The sequence below is a fragment of the Haliotis cracherodii genome, unplaced genomic scaffold, assembly GCF_022045235.1.
Source record: "Haliotis cracherodii isolate W230 unplaced genomic scaffold, xgHalCrac1.p SCAF_5, whole genome shotgun sequence".
Classification (NCBI taxonomy): Eukaryota; Metazoa; Mollusca; class Gastropoda; order Lepetellida; family Haliotidae; genus Haliotis; species Haliotis cracherodii.
The window spans coordinates 36,250,939-36,269,559 of NW_027266308.1; the positions used below are offsets into that span (position 1 = coordinate 36,250,939).

Consider the following 18,621-nt stretch of genomic DNA (forward strand, 5'->3'; position numbering starts at 1 on the left):
TATGGGAAAAGTTTTACAGTGATTTTTCAAAATTGAAAACATCCCACATACTGCAGAATATTACCTTCTTTGTAAGGACATCCCACAACATCCCACAAGAATATACGTATGAAAGAAAGACATATATGGAAAATGTTCAACAAGATTTTTTCTGGAAAGACAGCTTGGTCTAGGGGAGTGTCAAAATGCATGCTGATTTGAAGAAAACAACTATAAAAATCCAGAAAAGTGAATTAAAATTGCAGTTTGTTCCAAACAATATTTAACGAATGAAACACAGCTCTGTGCCCAAATACTTTTGACATATTTGACCTTGACCTATGAGAACAACTCCATCAAATGACTTCCCACATATCTTATTGGTTGATTACTGACCAGTAAGTTTTAATATGACTTTGTAAAGAATACATGAGAAATTTCATCTTCCCGAGGCAAGAGAGTTAACTGACTATAAAAGTCCAGTATCCACCCTTGCCGAACTAGGCTGGTATTATGGAGTTACATTTTGGCTGGACTAACGAGTCTATACATAGTCCAACCAAAATCGCGCACCGATATCGAAATCCAGTTGATAAAGTGTCATCCAGATTTCGGTCGACTGCAGGATTTGCAAAGCATGTGCACTGCTAACTCATTGTCAACAGATATTTTCTAAATCTATTCATGATTTTAATCAAGGTGCTCACGTAATTTGATGCACTTCGCGTTGTAAGACTCGTTTTATCACAATATAGATCTTCATTATCGATCAGATCGTCTTGACTGGGCGCCACCGTTTTGTTTGAAGCAAATGCAAGTGATACGAGAGGTTGAATCTGATTGGTCAATAGGTGAGGCATAGAAAGGACATAACTCATAATAGCCACTGGTGGCGCTACGATCGAGCCCAGGAATTCCAGCCTAGTTCGGCAAGGGTGGAAACTGGACTTTTAAAGTCAGTTAACTCTCTTGCCTCGGGAAGATGGAGAAATATTTGACACAATAAAGATAAGTTTTCAGCATAACTTTGTCAAAGGATCTCAGTGTTAATGACAAGTCAGTCAAATTTCAATTAGTCCTCCCCTCCAGATAGCCGAGCCAAGTAATGAAATAAGCTTTCAGCAACGGCTTTTATGATCGTGGCATACCTGCCAAGCATAACATCCTAGGCATTTGAGTTTTGCTTGAAGTAAGAGTGTCAAAAGCCAACATGAACCAGTTACAAATTTTCGTGATAGAGCCCTATCAGATAATTTGATATGCAGTTCCTCGCAGTGAACGGCTTCTTCAACAAGACGCCAAATATAAGCAAATTGTAGCATCGATAAGATAGTTTCATAATACCACAAGTAGGTGATAAGATACATAGCGCACTTGTGCTGATATTATCCCACTTCGTCAGTTTAGAGCATTTTATTTTCAGAGTGTTTAATCCATTTTTTGTCTCTCTGCACTCGGTCAACATGAAGCATATCATGTGAAGTACTTTGCACTCATTGTTTTATCAAACCTTTTAAAAAAACACACTTTTGAAACTCTTTAGAGTTTAAAGAAATTAATGATGAAAATGATAATAGTTAAAATCTGAAAGTGCTTTCCTAATTAAACGTTTTTTACTTACGGTGTAACGTGTTTGTTTTCAGAATACATGATCAATGATTATGTGGTACAATAGGATTTTTAACATAATATTTTCAATAAATACAACTGAAATGTATTGTTTTCACATTATACCATCCAGGAGATTCTTAACATAATTTCACATTATTTACAATATCCTGGATGTGTTTAATTATTTTCTGGGTTATATGTTCTGGATAAACCCATGGCTTGGGAAGTCAGGTAAAATTACATTTGTCTACTTCATTAGTAAATATAACGTCAACACCTGTGAATAACCAGTCTCGATCACCCTCGAAACAGATCCCATTGGACGTAAGGCAACTGAAAATCAGTGACGACACCAGGTGTTCAAGAAGTTGTTTGTGTCAGTTGGTATAATGCGATAAAAAAACAGCCTTTTATGTCTAAAATGTAGTATGTTTCATATATTACAGTACACATGTATCTATTGTACCAGACATGACATTGTTCTGCAGTGGCCGGAAACCATACACATTGCACTGGATAAATAATAATTACAGAATAAACAATTACTTATTTTTCTTTCTTGTATGTGTATATTATCAAAAAATTTCAAATCAATGCGAGTATGAATGGGCAAATAAAACTACTTTCATTCAATATCCTAATGTGAGTTTTTGTCTAGTGGAATCCTTAAACAAAAGACACAAAAATTTTCCTGAAGCTCTGCGATTGAGGTCAGAATATAGTGAGTGAGTGAGTTGGGTTTAACGCCGCTTTTAACAGTATTCCAGTTATATCACGGCATGTCAGCTTAATGTGGGAGGAAAGCCCCAAGTGATGTAGGTCTCATTCGGTGGTCTTAGAGGGAGGAAACAGTTGCCAAGCATGCCAGTATTACCATACTGTAAAAACTATAAACTGTTTGTTTGATGTGCAGTTTTTTAGTATGATAGCATTTATTTGATGATAAATTGCCTCTGGTCTTCTGTAATATGACAACGGCCTGCTTGCCTCGTTGTGTCTTCATAGGATATGTAACATGATGTATGGTGAAGGTATTCCAACTACTGAATGGTCGGAGGCTCACATATGCATGTGATTTCATCCAAGGAAGAGATTGTCTGGTTAGAGTGAGTGAGTTGGGTTTAATGCCACTTTTAACAGGATTCCAGTTATATCACGGCGTGTCAGCTTAATGTGGGAGGAAAGCCTGAAGTGATGCAGGTCTCAGATGTTTAGCACTTCAGTGAAACCCACGAGCATGGGTATGGTGCTGACAAACCTAGAAACATAATTGGGGCGAACCAGGATTCGAACCCACAATCAAAGGTTTCTGGCTTGTCCAAGGGATGCAACTCTGCACAGAAAATCGCGGCACCTTAGACGACTGGGCCAGCCGTGCCCCCGAAGTCAGAGTATAAATGATGTGTAATGTTCTTGAAGCATGTCTCTCATTCACCACACAAAGCAGTTAGAGGATAATGAGGTGCATGCCTGTATTTAGCAACACTTCCCAAGTGCATGTTTATTGAAAGTAAAACATTCTGACCAGCTTTGGTTCTAGATAACATTAGGTAATGAACTTCAGACCTTTGGCAACAGATTCCTGCAAGGAAGTCTCCAAGAACTCCTTTATTCTTTGGTTTTTATTGCCATCTTTGCAACCTTGACTCTAGGGATCTGCAACAAATGCCAATGTTACCAGGTTCCATCGATGTGGGCAGATGACAGAGGAACCTCCTACCACATAAGTTGATGGAATCCAATGTCTGTTAGCATATTGGAACATGAAACTTGCCAAAACTTCCTTAAAGTACATGATCTATATCTAACCGTAACTGCACTGAAAATGTGCTTTTGACTGATGCACCGAATCACCATACACTGAAGGTAATAATGTCATAGTGTATATCCTCTGCACTTCCAAACCAGGTTCAAGAGTAATTTCTGATCATGATGCATTAGGGGCTGGTCACGTGACCCCTTGTGGAAAAATATACCAGGTGTTATATATATATTGAGAGCTCATGGAAATGTGTTTTCGACAGTATCACTAAAATAAATCAAAATGACCAAAATAATGACTTTATCACTATTTGATGTTATGAAAAAATAAAAATCCACGAGCACTCATTTGACATGGCCTAAGCGTGCGCGGAACATTTCCCCAAGCTACGCTATCCCCTTCACAGATGCTGCATCCTTCACACATACACTGCATCTTTTACACATACACTGCATCTTTTACACACAGTTCCCCTAACAACATAATTCATCCTTTACACTGTTCTCCACACATACTGCATCCTTTACACTGTTCTCTTCAACAAAGGCTGCATCCTTTACACTGTCCCCTCAACACATACTGCATCCTTTAAACTGTTCCCTCCACACATACTGCATCCTTTACACTGTCCCCTCAACACATACTACATCCTTTACACTGTTCTGCACACATACTGAATCATGTACACTGTTCCCTGCAAACATACTGCATCCTTTACACTGTTCCCATTAAAAATACACACATACTGCATCATTTACATTGTTCCCTCCACACATACTGCATTTTTTACACTGTTCCCTACACATACTGCATCATTTACACTGTTCCCTGCACACATACTGCATCCATTACACAGTTCCCTACACATACTGCATCATTTACACTGTTCCCTGCACACATACTGCATCATTTACACAGTTCCCTGCACATACTGCATCATTTACACTGTTCCCTGCACACATACTGCATCTTTTACACTGTTCCCTACACACATACTGCATCCTTTACACTGTTCCCTGCACACATACTGCATCATTTACACTGTTCCCTGCACACATACTGCATCTTTTACACTGTTCCCTGCACACATACTGCATCTTTTACACTGTTCCCTGCACATACTGCATCATTTACACTGTTTCCTACACATACTGCATCATTTACACTGTTCCCTACACATACTGCATCATTTACACTGTTCCCTGCACACCTACTGCATCATTTACACTGTTCCCTACACATACTGCATCCTTTACACTGTTCCCTACACACATACTGCATCCATTACACAGTTCCCTACACATACTGCATCATTTACACTGTTCCCTGCACACCTACTGCATCATTTACACTGTTCCCTACACATACTGCATCCTTTACACTGTTCCCTACACACATACTGCATCCATTACACAGTTCCCTACACATACTGCATCATTTACACTGTTCCCTGCACACCTACTGCATCATTTACACTGTTCCCTACACATACTGCATCCTTTACACTGTTCCCTACACACATACTGCATCCATTACACAGTTCCCTACACATACTGCATCATTTACACTGTTCCCTGCACACATACTGCATCATTTACACAGTTCCCTGCACATACTGCATCATTTACACTGTTCCCTGCACACATACTGCATCTTTTACACTGTTCCCTACACACATACTGCATCCTTTACACTGTTCCCTGCACATACTGCATCATTTACACTGTTCCCTACACATACTGCATCCTTTACACTGTTCCCTGCACACATACTGCATCATTTACACTGTTTCCTACACATACTGCATCCTTTACACTGTTCCCTACACATACTGCATCCTTTACACAGTTCCCTACACATACTGCATCCTTTACACTGTTCCCTGCACACATACTGCATCATTTACACTGTTTCCTACACATACTGCATCCTTTACACTGTTCCCTACACATACTGCATCCTTTACACAGTTCCCTACACATACTGCATCCTTTACACTGTTCCCTACACATACTGCATCCTTTACACTGTTCCCTACACACATACTGCATCCTTTACACTGTTTCCTACACATACTGCATCCTTTACACTGTTCCCTACACATACTGCATCCTTTACACTGTTCCCTACACATACTGCATCATTTACACTGTTCCCTACACATACTGCATCCTTTACACTGTTCCCTACACATACTGCATCCTTTACACTGTCCCCTCAACACATACTGCATCATTTACACTGTTCCCTACACATACTGCATCCTTTACACTGTTCCCTACACATACTGCATCCTTTACACTGTTCCCTACACATACTGCATCCTTTACACTGTTCCCTACACATACTGCATCATTTACACTGTTCCCCTGCACATACATACTGCAATTTTTTCACACACCATTGCTTTGCACATATCTGGTATACACTGTTCCCGTTCGCATATACTCCCAGACGTTGCCTGCACACACTATTCACCTTCACCAATACTGCAGGTTCTACCACCCCCCCAGGGCGCCAGCATGCAAGTAGTCTGCTAGATGTACCCTGCACAACTCACTGTGCTGAACACACCACTCATCCGTTATCATCAACGCTGATACTTCGCATGGGGAGACTCTACCCTCCATACTGGCTGCTATGTGTCAGCCTGATTACTGCCTAGCTGGGTTTACAGGGTAAAGTGTTAACCTTTGTTGTGTCATGAGGGGTACGTAAGGGAGGGGTTATTTTGGGTGTGGGGTTGGATTGGGAGCAGGGTGGTGCAAGGGTGCTAGGTGTGATGTGAATGGCAGAAAGTTCTGTTGTGTTAAAAATAGGTTGCTGATGGGGTTATCCGCTAGTGCAGGAACAAGGTTAACTGAATCATCGCGAAAATGTGTTTGGTGTTTAACATCGCATTTATCACTATTTAAGCTATGTGAAGGCAGGTTATGAATAATCGACCAGACAATACAGTGATAGATATTGTGAGCAATGATCCATGCTATCGGGGTACAATAACAAGTACCGATAATCAACCTATTCACCCGATCTAGAACACTGGAACATCCGGGTTGGAAGAGGTATTCAGCAACCCATGCTTGCATTAAGATGCAACTGAGGGGATTGGGTGGTCAGGCTCACTGACTTGGTTGATGCATGTCATCGTATCCCAATTGCATCCATTGACACTCGTGATGTCAATCACTGGATTGTCTGGTCCAGACTCGATTATTTACATACTCATGTCATGAAGCTGGAATACTGCTGAGTGTGGTGTTAACAAAAAAAACCCAAACTAACAACAAACCCGTTCCAGTGAGTGAGTGAGTATGGTTTTATGCCGCTTTTAGCAATATTCCAGCAATATCACGGTGGGGGACATCAGAAATGGGCTTCACATATTGTACCCATGTCGGGAATGGAACCCGGGTCTTCGGCATGACGAGCGAACGCTTGAACCACTAGGCTACCCGACCACCACCACCCCACCCCCCCGATCCAGTAAGTCACCTCTTATGACCAGCATAGGCTGCTGGGGACTGATTCTAACCCAGATTCCCTCAGGGGTGTAACTGAATCATCAGAAACTCTCATTTTCTTCCTTACTATGTGAGGTTTGATGGCACTTGACAAAAATGCCATTTACCCACTACATCTTAATTAATGAAATATAAAAATGGTTTTCCTTATCGCTAGCAAATTGAAATACTCCTACACTAATAAGTATGGTTCACGGACTAGTTGCCAGCACCACCACAAACAATCCATTACACTGGGATCTGCACTCATCTTATCACTGGAACCAACTGAAGTGACCAGACTGTTCTAAAACGAATTAAAATGAAAAGGTGGTAATGTCTTTCTTAAGTGAGTACAACTGGAGCAGTGCCATAATCTACACACTTTAATAGAAGCATTATCTGCATGCTCAGGGCTCCCCGACTGACAGGGTGAGAGTGTTACACTGTGTGACACCATGCTGCTGAGATCATGGACCTGTCTACACTTGGCTATTGCACCAGCATACAGTGGGATCCTGGTCCTGCGCATACTAGGATCCCACACCTGGTACCAATAGACCTTGCATTTGTAAACATTGGGACCTTATACCTGAATACATTTGATCTTATACCTGAATACATTGGGATCTTGGACCTGAAAACATTTGGATCTTGGACCTGAAAACATTTGGATCTTGGACCTGAAAACATTTGGATCTTACACTTGAATACATTTGGATCTTGGACCTGAAAACATCTGGATCTTTGGCCTGAATACATTTGGATCTTATAGCTGAATACATTTGGATCTTTGACCTGAAAACATTTGGATCTTTGACCTGAAAACATTTGGATCCTGGACCTGAAAACATTTGGATCCTGGACCTGAATACATTTGGAGCTTTGACGTGAATACATTTGGATCTTATACCTGAATACATTTGGATCTTATACCTGAATACATTTGGATCTTACACCTGAATACATTTGGCTCTTGGACACTTCCACCTTGCACCTGTATACAAGTTATAGCATCTTGTGCCATATATATAGGGACCTCATATTAAATACACTCAGACCTAGTGCTTGTATTCATGAGGACCAAACAATCACCTGTATACAACACAATTATGAGCCTACATAACTGAAACATGCACCTGTAAAAAGGTAGACCACTGACTGTTGGACACCATAGTATACATAGTAACTACTACTGAATCAGACATTATGTATACTCACTTCATAAAGTTCTGGAGATTGCCGTGAGGTATAAACTCCATGATGAGGGCAATAGGCTCATTGAGGGTGCACGCTCCGATCATGGCAACAATGTTGGGGTGAGATCCGACCCGCTTCATCAGGTTGATCTCGGCCACCAGGTCCTCCTTGTAAGACAGGGGGGCTCCCTCTGAAACAGACAAAACATTTGGTCAGCCCAGTCAACAGGACATACCCACCCACCGCCCACCCTCTTGTAAGACAGGGCGTCCTTCTGAAACAGCTGCATGCAAACACTGGGTCAGCCTCTGTCAACAATACCTGCCCTCCCTACCTCCTTATAAATACCAGGCCCTCCGAACCTCCTTGTCAATACCAGGCCCTCCCAACCTCCTTATAAATACCAGGCCCTCCCAACCTCCTTATAAATACCAGGCCCTCCCAACCTCCTTATAAATACCAGGCCCTCCCAACTTCCTTGTCAATACAGGCCTTCCCAACCTCCTTGTCAATACAGGCCCTCCCAACCTCCTCATAAATACCAGGCCCTCCCAACCTCCTCATAAATACCAGGCCCTCCCAACCTCCTTGTCAATACAGGCCCTCCCAACCTCCTTGTCAATACCAGGCCCTCCCAACCTCCTTATACATACCAGGCCCTCCCAACATCCTTATACATACCAGGCCCTCCCAACCTCCTTGTCAATACCAGGCCCTCCCAACCTCCTTGTCAATACCAGGCCCTCCCAACCTCCTTATACATACCAGGCCCTCCCAACCTCCTTGTCAATACCAAGCCCTCCTAACCTCCTTGTCAATACCAGGCCCTCCCAACCTCCTTGTCAATACAGGCCCTCCCAACCTCCTTGTCAATACCAGGCCCTCCCAACCTTGTCAATACCAGGCCCTCCCAACCTCCTTATAAATACCAGGCCCTCCCAACCTTGTATTTCTAAAACAGAGGCTCCTTCTGAAACAGCTGCATGAAAACACTGGGTCATGATCAGGCCCTGTCAAACAAAACCTGCCTTCCCAACCTCCTTGTAAATACCAGGTCCTCCCATTCTCTTGGTAAGAAAGAGGCTCCTTCTGAAATATTTAATTTTGTCGACAGGGAGGGAAGACTTGAAAACAATTCCAAACACTATGACATTTATTACCCTGCCTTGTGTAAAGGCTTCAGGTCAACCAAACTGCAACAAAACTAAAGTGCCACATAAAAAACAAGGCCAAGCTGGCCATTCACAAAATATAGATAGGACAGATATTTAGATGATGAAACCAGCCCTGAAAGTCTCTACAAATAAACATGAAGACAACACAAATACTTCCATGACCCAGTCAGCCAACACAGTTGAGGTTCCTTGATGACCTAATCTGCCTACTTCAGGTCTGAGTCATAAGGGTCATGGAGAGATGGTTCAAATGATCCGAACTCTTCAATGTATTTATTTAATTCTTTTTTTTTCATAAATAATTCATAAATTTTTTTATAAAAAAAATAAAATAAAAGTTATTTCACATAAGGTGCCACGATTTTACAAATGTATTTATGTTAACAGTGTTCATTCCTATTCAACACTCAAACCCCTCATTGAATGTGACACCTCAACCACGATGTCGGACACTACATACGTAGAGGAACACATCAACAGTATCTCCCTAAAACTTATCTTGTCATAAGTGACATAAACACGTAATTTCAAACACGTATTAGACTTCAGTTTCCTAATAAAAAACACTGTTGAAAGTGTCCAGGTGATCATCAGCCTACACAAATAGCTCTGTTTATCAAATACAAGCCCACAGCATCGCAATCTAACTTTAGAAGCCAGATTAAAAGGTGGTTGGGCTATTTAGGAGGAAGTGAGCGCTGTTGTGCTCCCACCCCATACCCCCAGCATCAAAGCATGTGTTATGTAGCATCTGATGGGGCTAAGAGTGAGTGGGATCTCGGCAAGTGTCTATCTAAGGCTATGGTCTGTATGTTCAGGGTAGCAACCAGCCGCCTGTGTTTGTTTTCCTTCGTTTTCATTCTCCTTGCATCCTCGTAGGCTAGGGTAAGACAATCAAGCGAGTCCTGCTTAGCTGAGAAACACTGGCAGAATGATCTCCCTCCCTGTGTGAAGGCTGGAATCTGTTTAAAGTTGAAATAATCTTCCTTTGTCTGGTGTGCTTCTCGACACTAATGAGCCATTAACTCGAGCTATGCTTTTCCAAGTTGGACCAAACACAACCAGTTAGTGATCAAAAGAAATAAAAAATGTTTAGTAGACACATGCACAAGTGTAAACTGACATTTCATTTGCTCCTGTTTTATACCTCCATTTTATTTATCTTAATAGTTCTACATACCTGGCCAGGTAATGGTGATGATGCTTGGTTGATAAAACAAACAAACTTCAAACTTAATGCCACATGGACCATTAGATACTATCAGCATAGGGCCTAAGTCGTAGAGCATCTTCCTGAGGCAAGGGACTATAAAAGTTCAGTTTGCTGAAGTAGGTTGAAATCTGTGGCCTGATCATAGTGCCACATGTGGCTATTATGAGTTATGTCCCTTTGATGTCCCTCCTATTGACCAATCAGATTCCACTTCTCATATCACTTGCATTTGCTTCAAACAAAATGGCAGCACCCGTCAAGACAATCTGATCAATAATAAATGTAATAAAATGTGTTTTCCTTTGCAAAGTGAGTCAACATGAAAAGATTAGGAAAATATCTGTCGATTTCCAGTTGATGGTCCCCATGCTTTGTAAATGCTGCAAAAATCGACTCAAATCTGCAATGGCAGTTGCCATGTTGTTTACAGACTGGATGTCAATTTTTTTATGCGATTTTGATTGGACTAGGCATCGCCAAAACATAACTCAGAAATCTCAGCCTAGTTCGGCAAGGGTGGAAACATGACTTTTATAGTCAGTCATGTAACAACTCCCTTGCCTCGGAAAGATGGTTGTAGAGGTTCTTGTCTGACTCTTCTGTTACTAGTAATGGGTATATACTGGCCTGACTGTCATTTTGCGATTTATAGCAATAAAGATGCATGTATATGCATGCACCAAAACATATTGTATGTGTTCTTTCCACTGTAGTTTGTCATGAACCTGAATTAAAAAAAAACCTGCACATTTTGTATTTGTTAGCGTACTTAGACGTTACTACGGTCACAACACATGCGTAATAAACATATTATATGCAGGACACTGGTTGCGAATACGTTTCACCTTTTTCATCACAAGAAACAGTAGCTAATTTCTGGATTTCAAAATTTCAATTTGACTTGACATTGAAGTAAACTTTGGCAACATGATGAAAAATATGCATGGTTTTGTAGGAGAGCAATACCCAAGTATTTTCCATATGTTTTGAGATATGTATTCATTAGTGCTTCCAATCATTGTATACTGGTAATACCGTGCACCTCCAACTGTTTCTGTGCTCGGGTATCAGGTAATTTGTAAACCCCATGAGCACCCCTGCTGATCAAGATGATACCTGAGGAATTTGGAGACATGGGGAGTGTACACATAAACATGTATAAACACAGTGGTTAGCCATCTAGTCATCTTCTAGGGAGACTTGGAAATAGCTGTTTTGGAGATTCATGCTGGCAGCTTTCTTTCATGCTGGTAATTTTGAATTTCATCTGATGAACATGGGGACTAGTCTTTTCATCCTGAAAACAGTGTAATTATATTGCATGTTTCATGCACATAGTATGTGTAAACAGTTTCAGTGAAACCAATTTTAATTCCCTTCCACAGGTGGTACACTGCATCATCACAGGCGCATGATCTTGTACGATTATTTAAAAACATAATTGGTAGCTTCCTTAATGAGCTCAATAGGTATTCTGTTTAATGCATTATTTGTACCTCAAAGTGTGCTAGCGCCTGGCGTTAAGTTTGCGGTATCAAAGCCACATACCAACATCCCTGGTATAATCAGGGCAGGTGAACAAGAGGTGCCAACATTGTGTACAAGCATATGTCATGTCAGCCAGTTTGCCGAGGATTGTCACAGAATGGCTGCCTTGCCACAGACCTTACTGCTACAAATGTATCATACAATATGGAAAAATTACTACCAGTTGTCAGACTTTCATTTTTGTGGAAGCCTTGGTGGCTGAGTGGGTTAGATCGCTGACGTAGATTTGTGTGCTGGCGATTAAGTGCTTCGGCTGAGGATAGTCACAAAAGGGCTCCCTTGCCACAGAACTTACTGCTACAAATGTATCATACAATATGGAAAAATTACTACCAGTTGTCAGACTTTCATTTTTGTGGAAGCCTCGGTGGCTGAGTGGGTTAGATCGCTGACGTAGATTTGTGTGCTGGCGATTAAGTGCTTCGGCTGAGGATAGTCACAAAAGGGCTCCCTTGCCACAGAACTTACTGCTACAAATGTATCATACAATATGGAAAAATTACTACCAGTTGTCAGACTTTCATTTTTGTGGAAGCCTCGGTGGCTGAGTGGGTTAGATCGCTGACTTAGATTTGTGTGCTGGCGATTAAGTGCTTCGGCTGAGGATAGTCACAAAAGGGCTCCCTTGCAAAAGAACTTACTGCTATCATACAATATTTAGTGCAGACACCTTTTCATGAACACCTGGTGTCACTAATTTTCTTTTATCCATTCATATAATTTCCATCACTATTTGGTCCTATATAATCTGTTTCTGCAGATTTTGAAGACTGATTTTTCTCCTTGTAACCTTCGCTGCTATATTGCATCAATATGAAAGTGAAGCAGAGCTTCATGCATTCTGAGAGAACAGGCAACTGCCAGAGTTTGGTTTATGGAGTTCCAGGAATACCATTTTTAAACAAAAGAGGACAAAATGAGGACATTAATCCCCCAACAATTATGGGTCTATTTACATTCTCCTTCTTCCGAGTGAAGCAGGTGGCAGCCATACCTCTCCCCGATACTTCAAACTTGGAGGGCTTGTTTGCTCTCATAACATCATACATCTCAACCCCTACAGGATCTGTGTATCAGTGTGGAGATTTACTTCACATGGGGGGAAGGGGGTGAGAGAAGCATCCCCATTCCCAGGGCACATTACTTGACACAGGAATGTCACAGGCATTTGGAGGATGGGATTGCAGTTTGCGGATTCAAATGTTTCTACTATTTCTAGACACTTCTTTCTAATTTTTTTCCTTTGTTTCTCACAAGGGATTGGTCATATGCTCCACTGGGAGTATCTGGGATGGGACTGTCTTTGAGCAACCGAAAACCTCCAGGAATGATTACAGTAATTTCTACCATATGACTGCACTACAGTACTGTCCAAATATTTTAGGTGATACAAAATGTTTTGATCAAACACAATAAAATCTTCTTGTCTTGAAGTCCTGTTGGACCATTGGAAATGTGAGTTGTGAGGAGAAATGGGGTTTAACGTCACGTTCAAGATAATTGCACTTTTATACTGATGTGCTTGTATTTGGCTGCTTGTACTAGTCTGGGCTAATGCTGTTTTTATAGTCCACTGAGATACCATGCCGCAGTTTAAACAAGTATACCACACTCAGACACAACATTCTGACTCAATCCACGATGACGAGTCCTTGTTTTAGCCCTATAATGTAAGGAGCAATGCAGGGTAACAATAAGTACCATGTTAAAAGTCTTTTGGTATGATGCGGTCAGGGATGGAACCCTCGACCTTCCACTCTCTGGAGAGATGCTCGGGATACTTCTGTGTTATCAACGGAATTGAAAATATTTTGCATTTGTTTTTTTATCAATTGACGCAACACTTAGCAATATTCCAGCTATATGACACCAGTCTGTAAATAATCAAGTCTAGACCAGACAATCCATTGACTGACATCATGAGCATCAATCTATGGATACGATAAAACACATTAACCAAGTCAGCGAGACCGACCACCCGATTGCATGGGTTGCTGAAGACCAATTCTTAACCCTGATCTTCCCAACGTGAAAAAATTTGAGTAAACCGGGCTTGGATGAAACTTAATATATTGATCATGATTTAATCTTTCATCTACCAGGAAATACCAGATCCCACATACGGAATTGAAATGTTATAAATACCAATCTAAATTTACGAAAAACGTTTTTTCAAATCGAAACCTGATTTCCCATCTTTCATGTAAGGATCTCATTCCAGTCATCATAAACACTATGCTGGAGCTGCTATTTACATATTTATACACTCAGTATGTGTACAGGATTTAAAAATACTGAATTAAACGAAGGAGTCTAGGTCTAACAACATCCTCCACTTCTCAGACACCTTCCTCTCCACTGCCGCAATCTAGGCTGCCATAAATTGGGCTGATATTTATCAAAGGTTGGCACTCACTGCCAGACTCTCAAGAGAAGGTTAAAAGATAGCGGTGTTGCTGCCTTAACATCATGCTGAAGAACTGGATGGAGTTTTGAACAGAAGGACCTCCATGTAAACAGATCAATGATAGCGTCTTTAACATTTACAAACTATGGAAATTAATTCACGTATGGATGGGCGATTATAAACTACTGTTACTTTTTACTGCTTTATATAGCCTAATTGTGGTGATACGTGACTTGTTTATGTGCTAGATACTTTTTTACACTATGGGCGACATATCCGGTTTTGATAAGGGTGCAGATTCTTTCCTTGAAATGTCAAAAATGTTTGTGTTTTACATATTTCAATCCCAAAAATGTTATTAGCAGCTCAGGTATAAACTCTGATGTGTGAAGGATGTGATGTTCATGTCAATGCCTTTGGGGGAAATAGTTTTTACAATGCAATGACATGTAACATGCACCATGCATCACTGGGTAATCTGCAGCTAGTGGTGTGGCGTAAACTGTTATTTCTGAAGCAGTGGTGTGGCGTAAACTGTTATTTCTGAAGCAGTGGTGTGGTGAAAACTGTTATTTCTGAAGCAGTGGTGTGGTGTAAACTGTTATTTATGAAGCAGCGGTGTGGTGTAAACTGTTATTTATGAAGCAGTGGTGTGGTATAAGCTGTTATTTCTGAAGCAGTGGTGTGCTGTTACCTGTTACTTATGAAGCACTGGTGTGGTATAAACTGTTATTTATGAAGCAGTGGTGTGGTGTAAACTGTTATTTATGAAGCACTGGTGTGGTATAAACTGTTATTTATGAAGCAGTGGTGTGGTGAAAACTGTTATTTCTGAAGCAGTGGTGTGCTGTTACCTGTTACTTATGAAGAACTGGTGTGGTATAAACAGTTATTTATGAAGCAGTGGTGTGGTATAAGCTGTTATTAATGATACAGTGGTGTGGTATTAACTGTTATTTATGAAGCAGTGGTGTGGTGAAAACTGTTATTTCTGAAGCAGTTGTGTTCTGTAAACTGTTATTTATGAAGCAGTGGTGTGGTATAAACTGTTATTTATGAAGCAGTGGTTTGGTATAAACTGTTATTCATGAAGCAGTGATGTGGTATTAACTCTTGTTCATGGTGTCATTAAAATTGTTATATAATACAGTGGTGCTGTGTAAGCTGTTGTTGCTGAAGCAATGGTGAGGTGTTAACTACCCACATTAAGTACTGCGACCACATATCGATTAAACCTGAGTCCTTGTATGCTAAGCTATCACTTTCACCACAACACCACTGCTTCCCAAACCAGTACTGACCATTAGCCTTCTCACTTTTTGTTAAATTCACATCAAGCACATAGAACAAATAGAACGTAACTATGAACACGAAGGAGTTCTTAACGCTCTCAAAAAGTAAAGAAATGTGACTTACCGTATTCGACGTAATAAGCGCCCAGGGCGCTCTCAAAATTAGAAATAGGGGGCTCTTGTTAGAATATTATTTTGGTGAAAATAACAGAGTTGAAAGATAAATTTCATGGTTATGCTGATAGCCTGAAATGTTAATGTACAACAGATATATTTTTCCAGAATTTTATTGCCCATAATTAAGGGTGCATATCGCACACGAGTGCGTAATATATGCGAATAAATAAGTCTTGTGTACATTGATCAATCGGAATGGGTGCGAATTGGGATTGTTCATCAGCCAATATATCAGCAAATGTCACCGTGGGTGCTTATTAGTGCGGGGCGCTTATTACGTCGAATACGGTATTCTGAAAATGTAACATGTAACATTAAATCATACATGATAATCCTGCATCGTCTGAGACTGAATGTAGCACAAACCGTTCTCTCAATGCCTGCACTTGACAACACACACACATTTTTATATTTCAGCACTCCCAAATCAAACAAGTCAATAAACTCATGTCAGATTAATATACACTTATTTCTTAAGCAACTCCTATCTAATGCATTTGAGTGAAATATTTTAAAGAAACCTCTTACTCAGCAATCTTGTCTGCTGTCCCCGCCAATACACTTAAACCACCATCAGCCATTAAAAGCTATTATTCAAGTGCTGTGAAGTGCCTTCTCAACACATATTACAAGATGCTGATTATCTTAACAAAACAGGTCTGGTGAGGAGATGCGACAGGCATCAAAGGAGTCCTCAGTCCTTATTATCTTAATTAGTTTTAATATCACTGAGCTTTCCTGTAAATATCAAGTATGTTAAAGTAGACATGTTTCATGCTGGAAACACCTTCTTTCTTCTGTTTTCAGACTTCAAACTCCAGATGGTCCTTAATATCATAAAAAATGTTATAATGCTAGCATCATTTTTTGTTATTACATGTAATTATGCTGCAGACTCTGCTGGGACTTAAAGGGCAGTTTGTTTTTCATCTGTATCAGTTTAATCAAGCCGAAATTGTGGAATGAAGGTAAATAGGTGTTTGCAATTCAGGTTCGGCAGGTATACGTTTCATGTAGGCTCTGATACTATAACACTGTAGTTGGAGGTCATATGGCAAAATGGTGCTGATCATTTGTGCATGTTAACATAAATTATGGGAAGCCTTTTCAGCCAGAATTGATTATTAAAGACATCAAAAAAAAAAAGATTTAGTAATCTATCAGTTATTCAAAATTATAACTGAATCTGAAATATGCACCCCCTGCATCTTGCACACAAAATCTGTAAAAATATATGGGGATGGGGATGGGGATGGGGTTGGGGATGGGGTTGGGGATGGGGATGGAGTCAGGGATTGGTGAGCAGGGTGATAGCCTGGGAATTTTTGTCAGAGAGAATTAAAATATGAAATGGTCAGTTCCTAATAACTATATGTTCAGTTGGTCATTAAAACATTTCCTTGTCTGGAGTAAAGTGCTTACCTTTAATGAGCTTGATGGCCACTTTCTGATCACAGTAGTAGCCTGTGACCACCTTGCCAAAGGCACCCTGACCCAGTTGTGTGCTGAATTTCAATTGCTTGGGGTCAAGTTCCCATTCATCACTAATTACCATCAGCTGATTAGAGTAATTCGACTTGCCAGCTGAAAACACAAAACATGAGAAAAATGTTTGATAGGACAGAAAAAAATATTTCAAAATTGAGTGTAAGTGATGTGTGAGTGTGTGAACAAATGGTGAGCGAGTTGGGTTTAATGCTGCTTTTAACAGTATTCCAGTTATATCACAGCATGTTCGCTTAATGTAGGAGGAAAGCTCAAAGTGATGCAGGTCTTAGATGTTTACCACTTCGGTGAAACCTTAGTAACAAGCATGGATATGCTGCTGACAAACCTCATAACAGAATCGGGGCAAACCGGGATTCGAACCCACAATCATTGGTTTCTGGCGTGCCCAATCGATGCAACAGCAAATTGAGGTGCCTTAGACTGGGCCACCCCCAACCCCCTGAATAAATAGTGTTTAACGCATGAGTTATTGCTGTCTGTCACATGATCCAGTCTGCACACCACAAACCAGTGGTTGATAGAGTGAGCGCCGACTAATGATGGTCGGGTTATGATGACAATCAGCAAGGTCACAGCAGGTTGGTGGTCGACATATTCTAGAACTATCTGCTAATATCTCATGACATACAACAGGAATACAACCATAATTCATTTTGCACATACCTCCAACGTTAGACTTGTAGCTGTTGCTCTTGGTAACAAATGTCTTGGTGATGATAATGTCCTTGAAACTCTTCCTCTTCTTGTAGAACAAGACCACAAAACCCACCACAATGAGGATGGTTGCCACAACGACGCCAACAATCACACCACTCAGAGTGCTTAGATCCTGCTCTGAAAGGGAAGGGGAGACGTGTTGAAAGATGATGTCATGTCAGATGACGTCGTGAGGTTGGGAGATTAAGTGATCAGTTTAACATTTCTAGTCACATATATCTTTTCATCTCTAATCATCACTTTTCACAGGCCTGAGTATCTCCATGAAGTAAAATATGTGGTGATAAGATGCAAGCCTGTTAGATTTGATATGCTCAAGTTAAGACACTCATCACATTGAAAAAAGGTGCCCACAAAAGCATATATCCTGGCACAGTAAAGGGATGCAACTATTCAGTGCTAATTATGGCAACTTGCCAACTGTAGCTGTAATAGACAAGGATCCTGTACACTGTAGCTGTAATACACAAGGACCCTGTACACTGTAATAAACAAGGACCCTGTCCACTGTAGCTGTAATACACAAGG

The 18,621-nt window shown here is 40.7% G+C and overlaps 1 protein-coding gene across 2 annotated transcripts in view; it reads right to left on the minus strand.

The window, feature by feature from the left end:
• Window positions 1–18,621, minus strand: part of LOC139442140 (uncharacterized) — a 126,592-nt gene that overhangs the window by 16,831 nt on the left and 91,140 nt on the right. For both annotated transcript variants that reach the window (XM_071222942.1, XM_071222941.1), the window contains exons 14-16: window positions 18,040–18,210; window positions 17,290–17,451; window positions 8,077–8,245 (exon numbers count right to left, since the gene is read on the minus strand). In XM_071222942.1, the coding sequence (XP_071079043.1) occupies window positions 8,077–8,245; window positions 17,290–17,451; window positions 18,040–18,210 (502 nt within the window). The remainder of the gene's footprint in view (window positions 1–8,076; window positions 8,246–17,289; window positions 17,452–18,039; window positions 18,211–18,621) is intronic.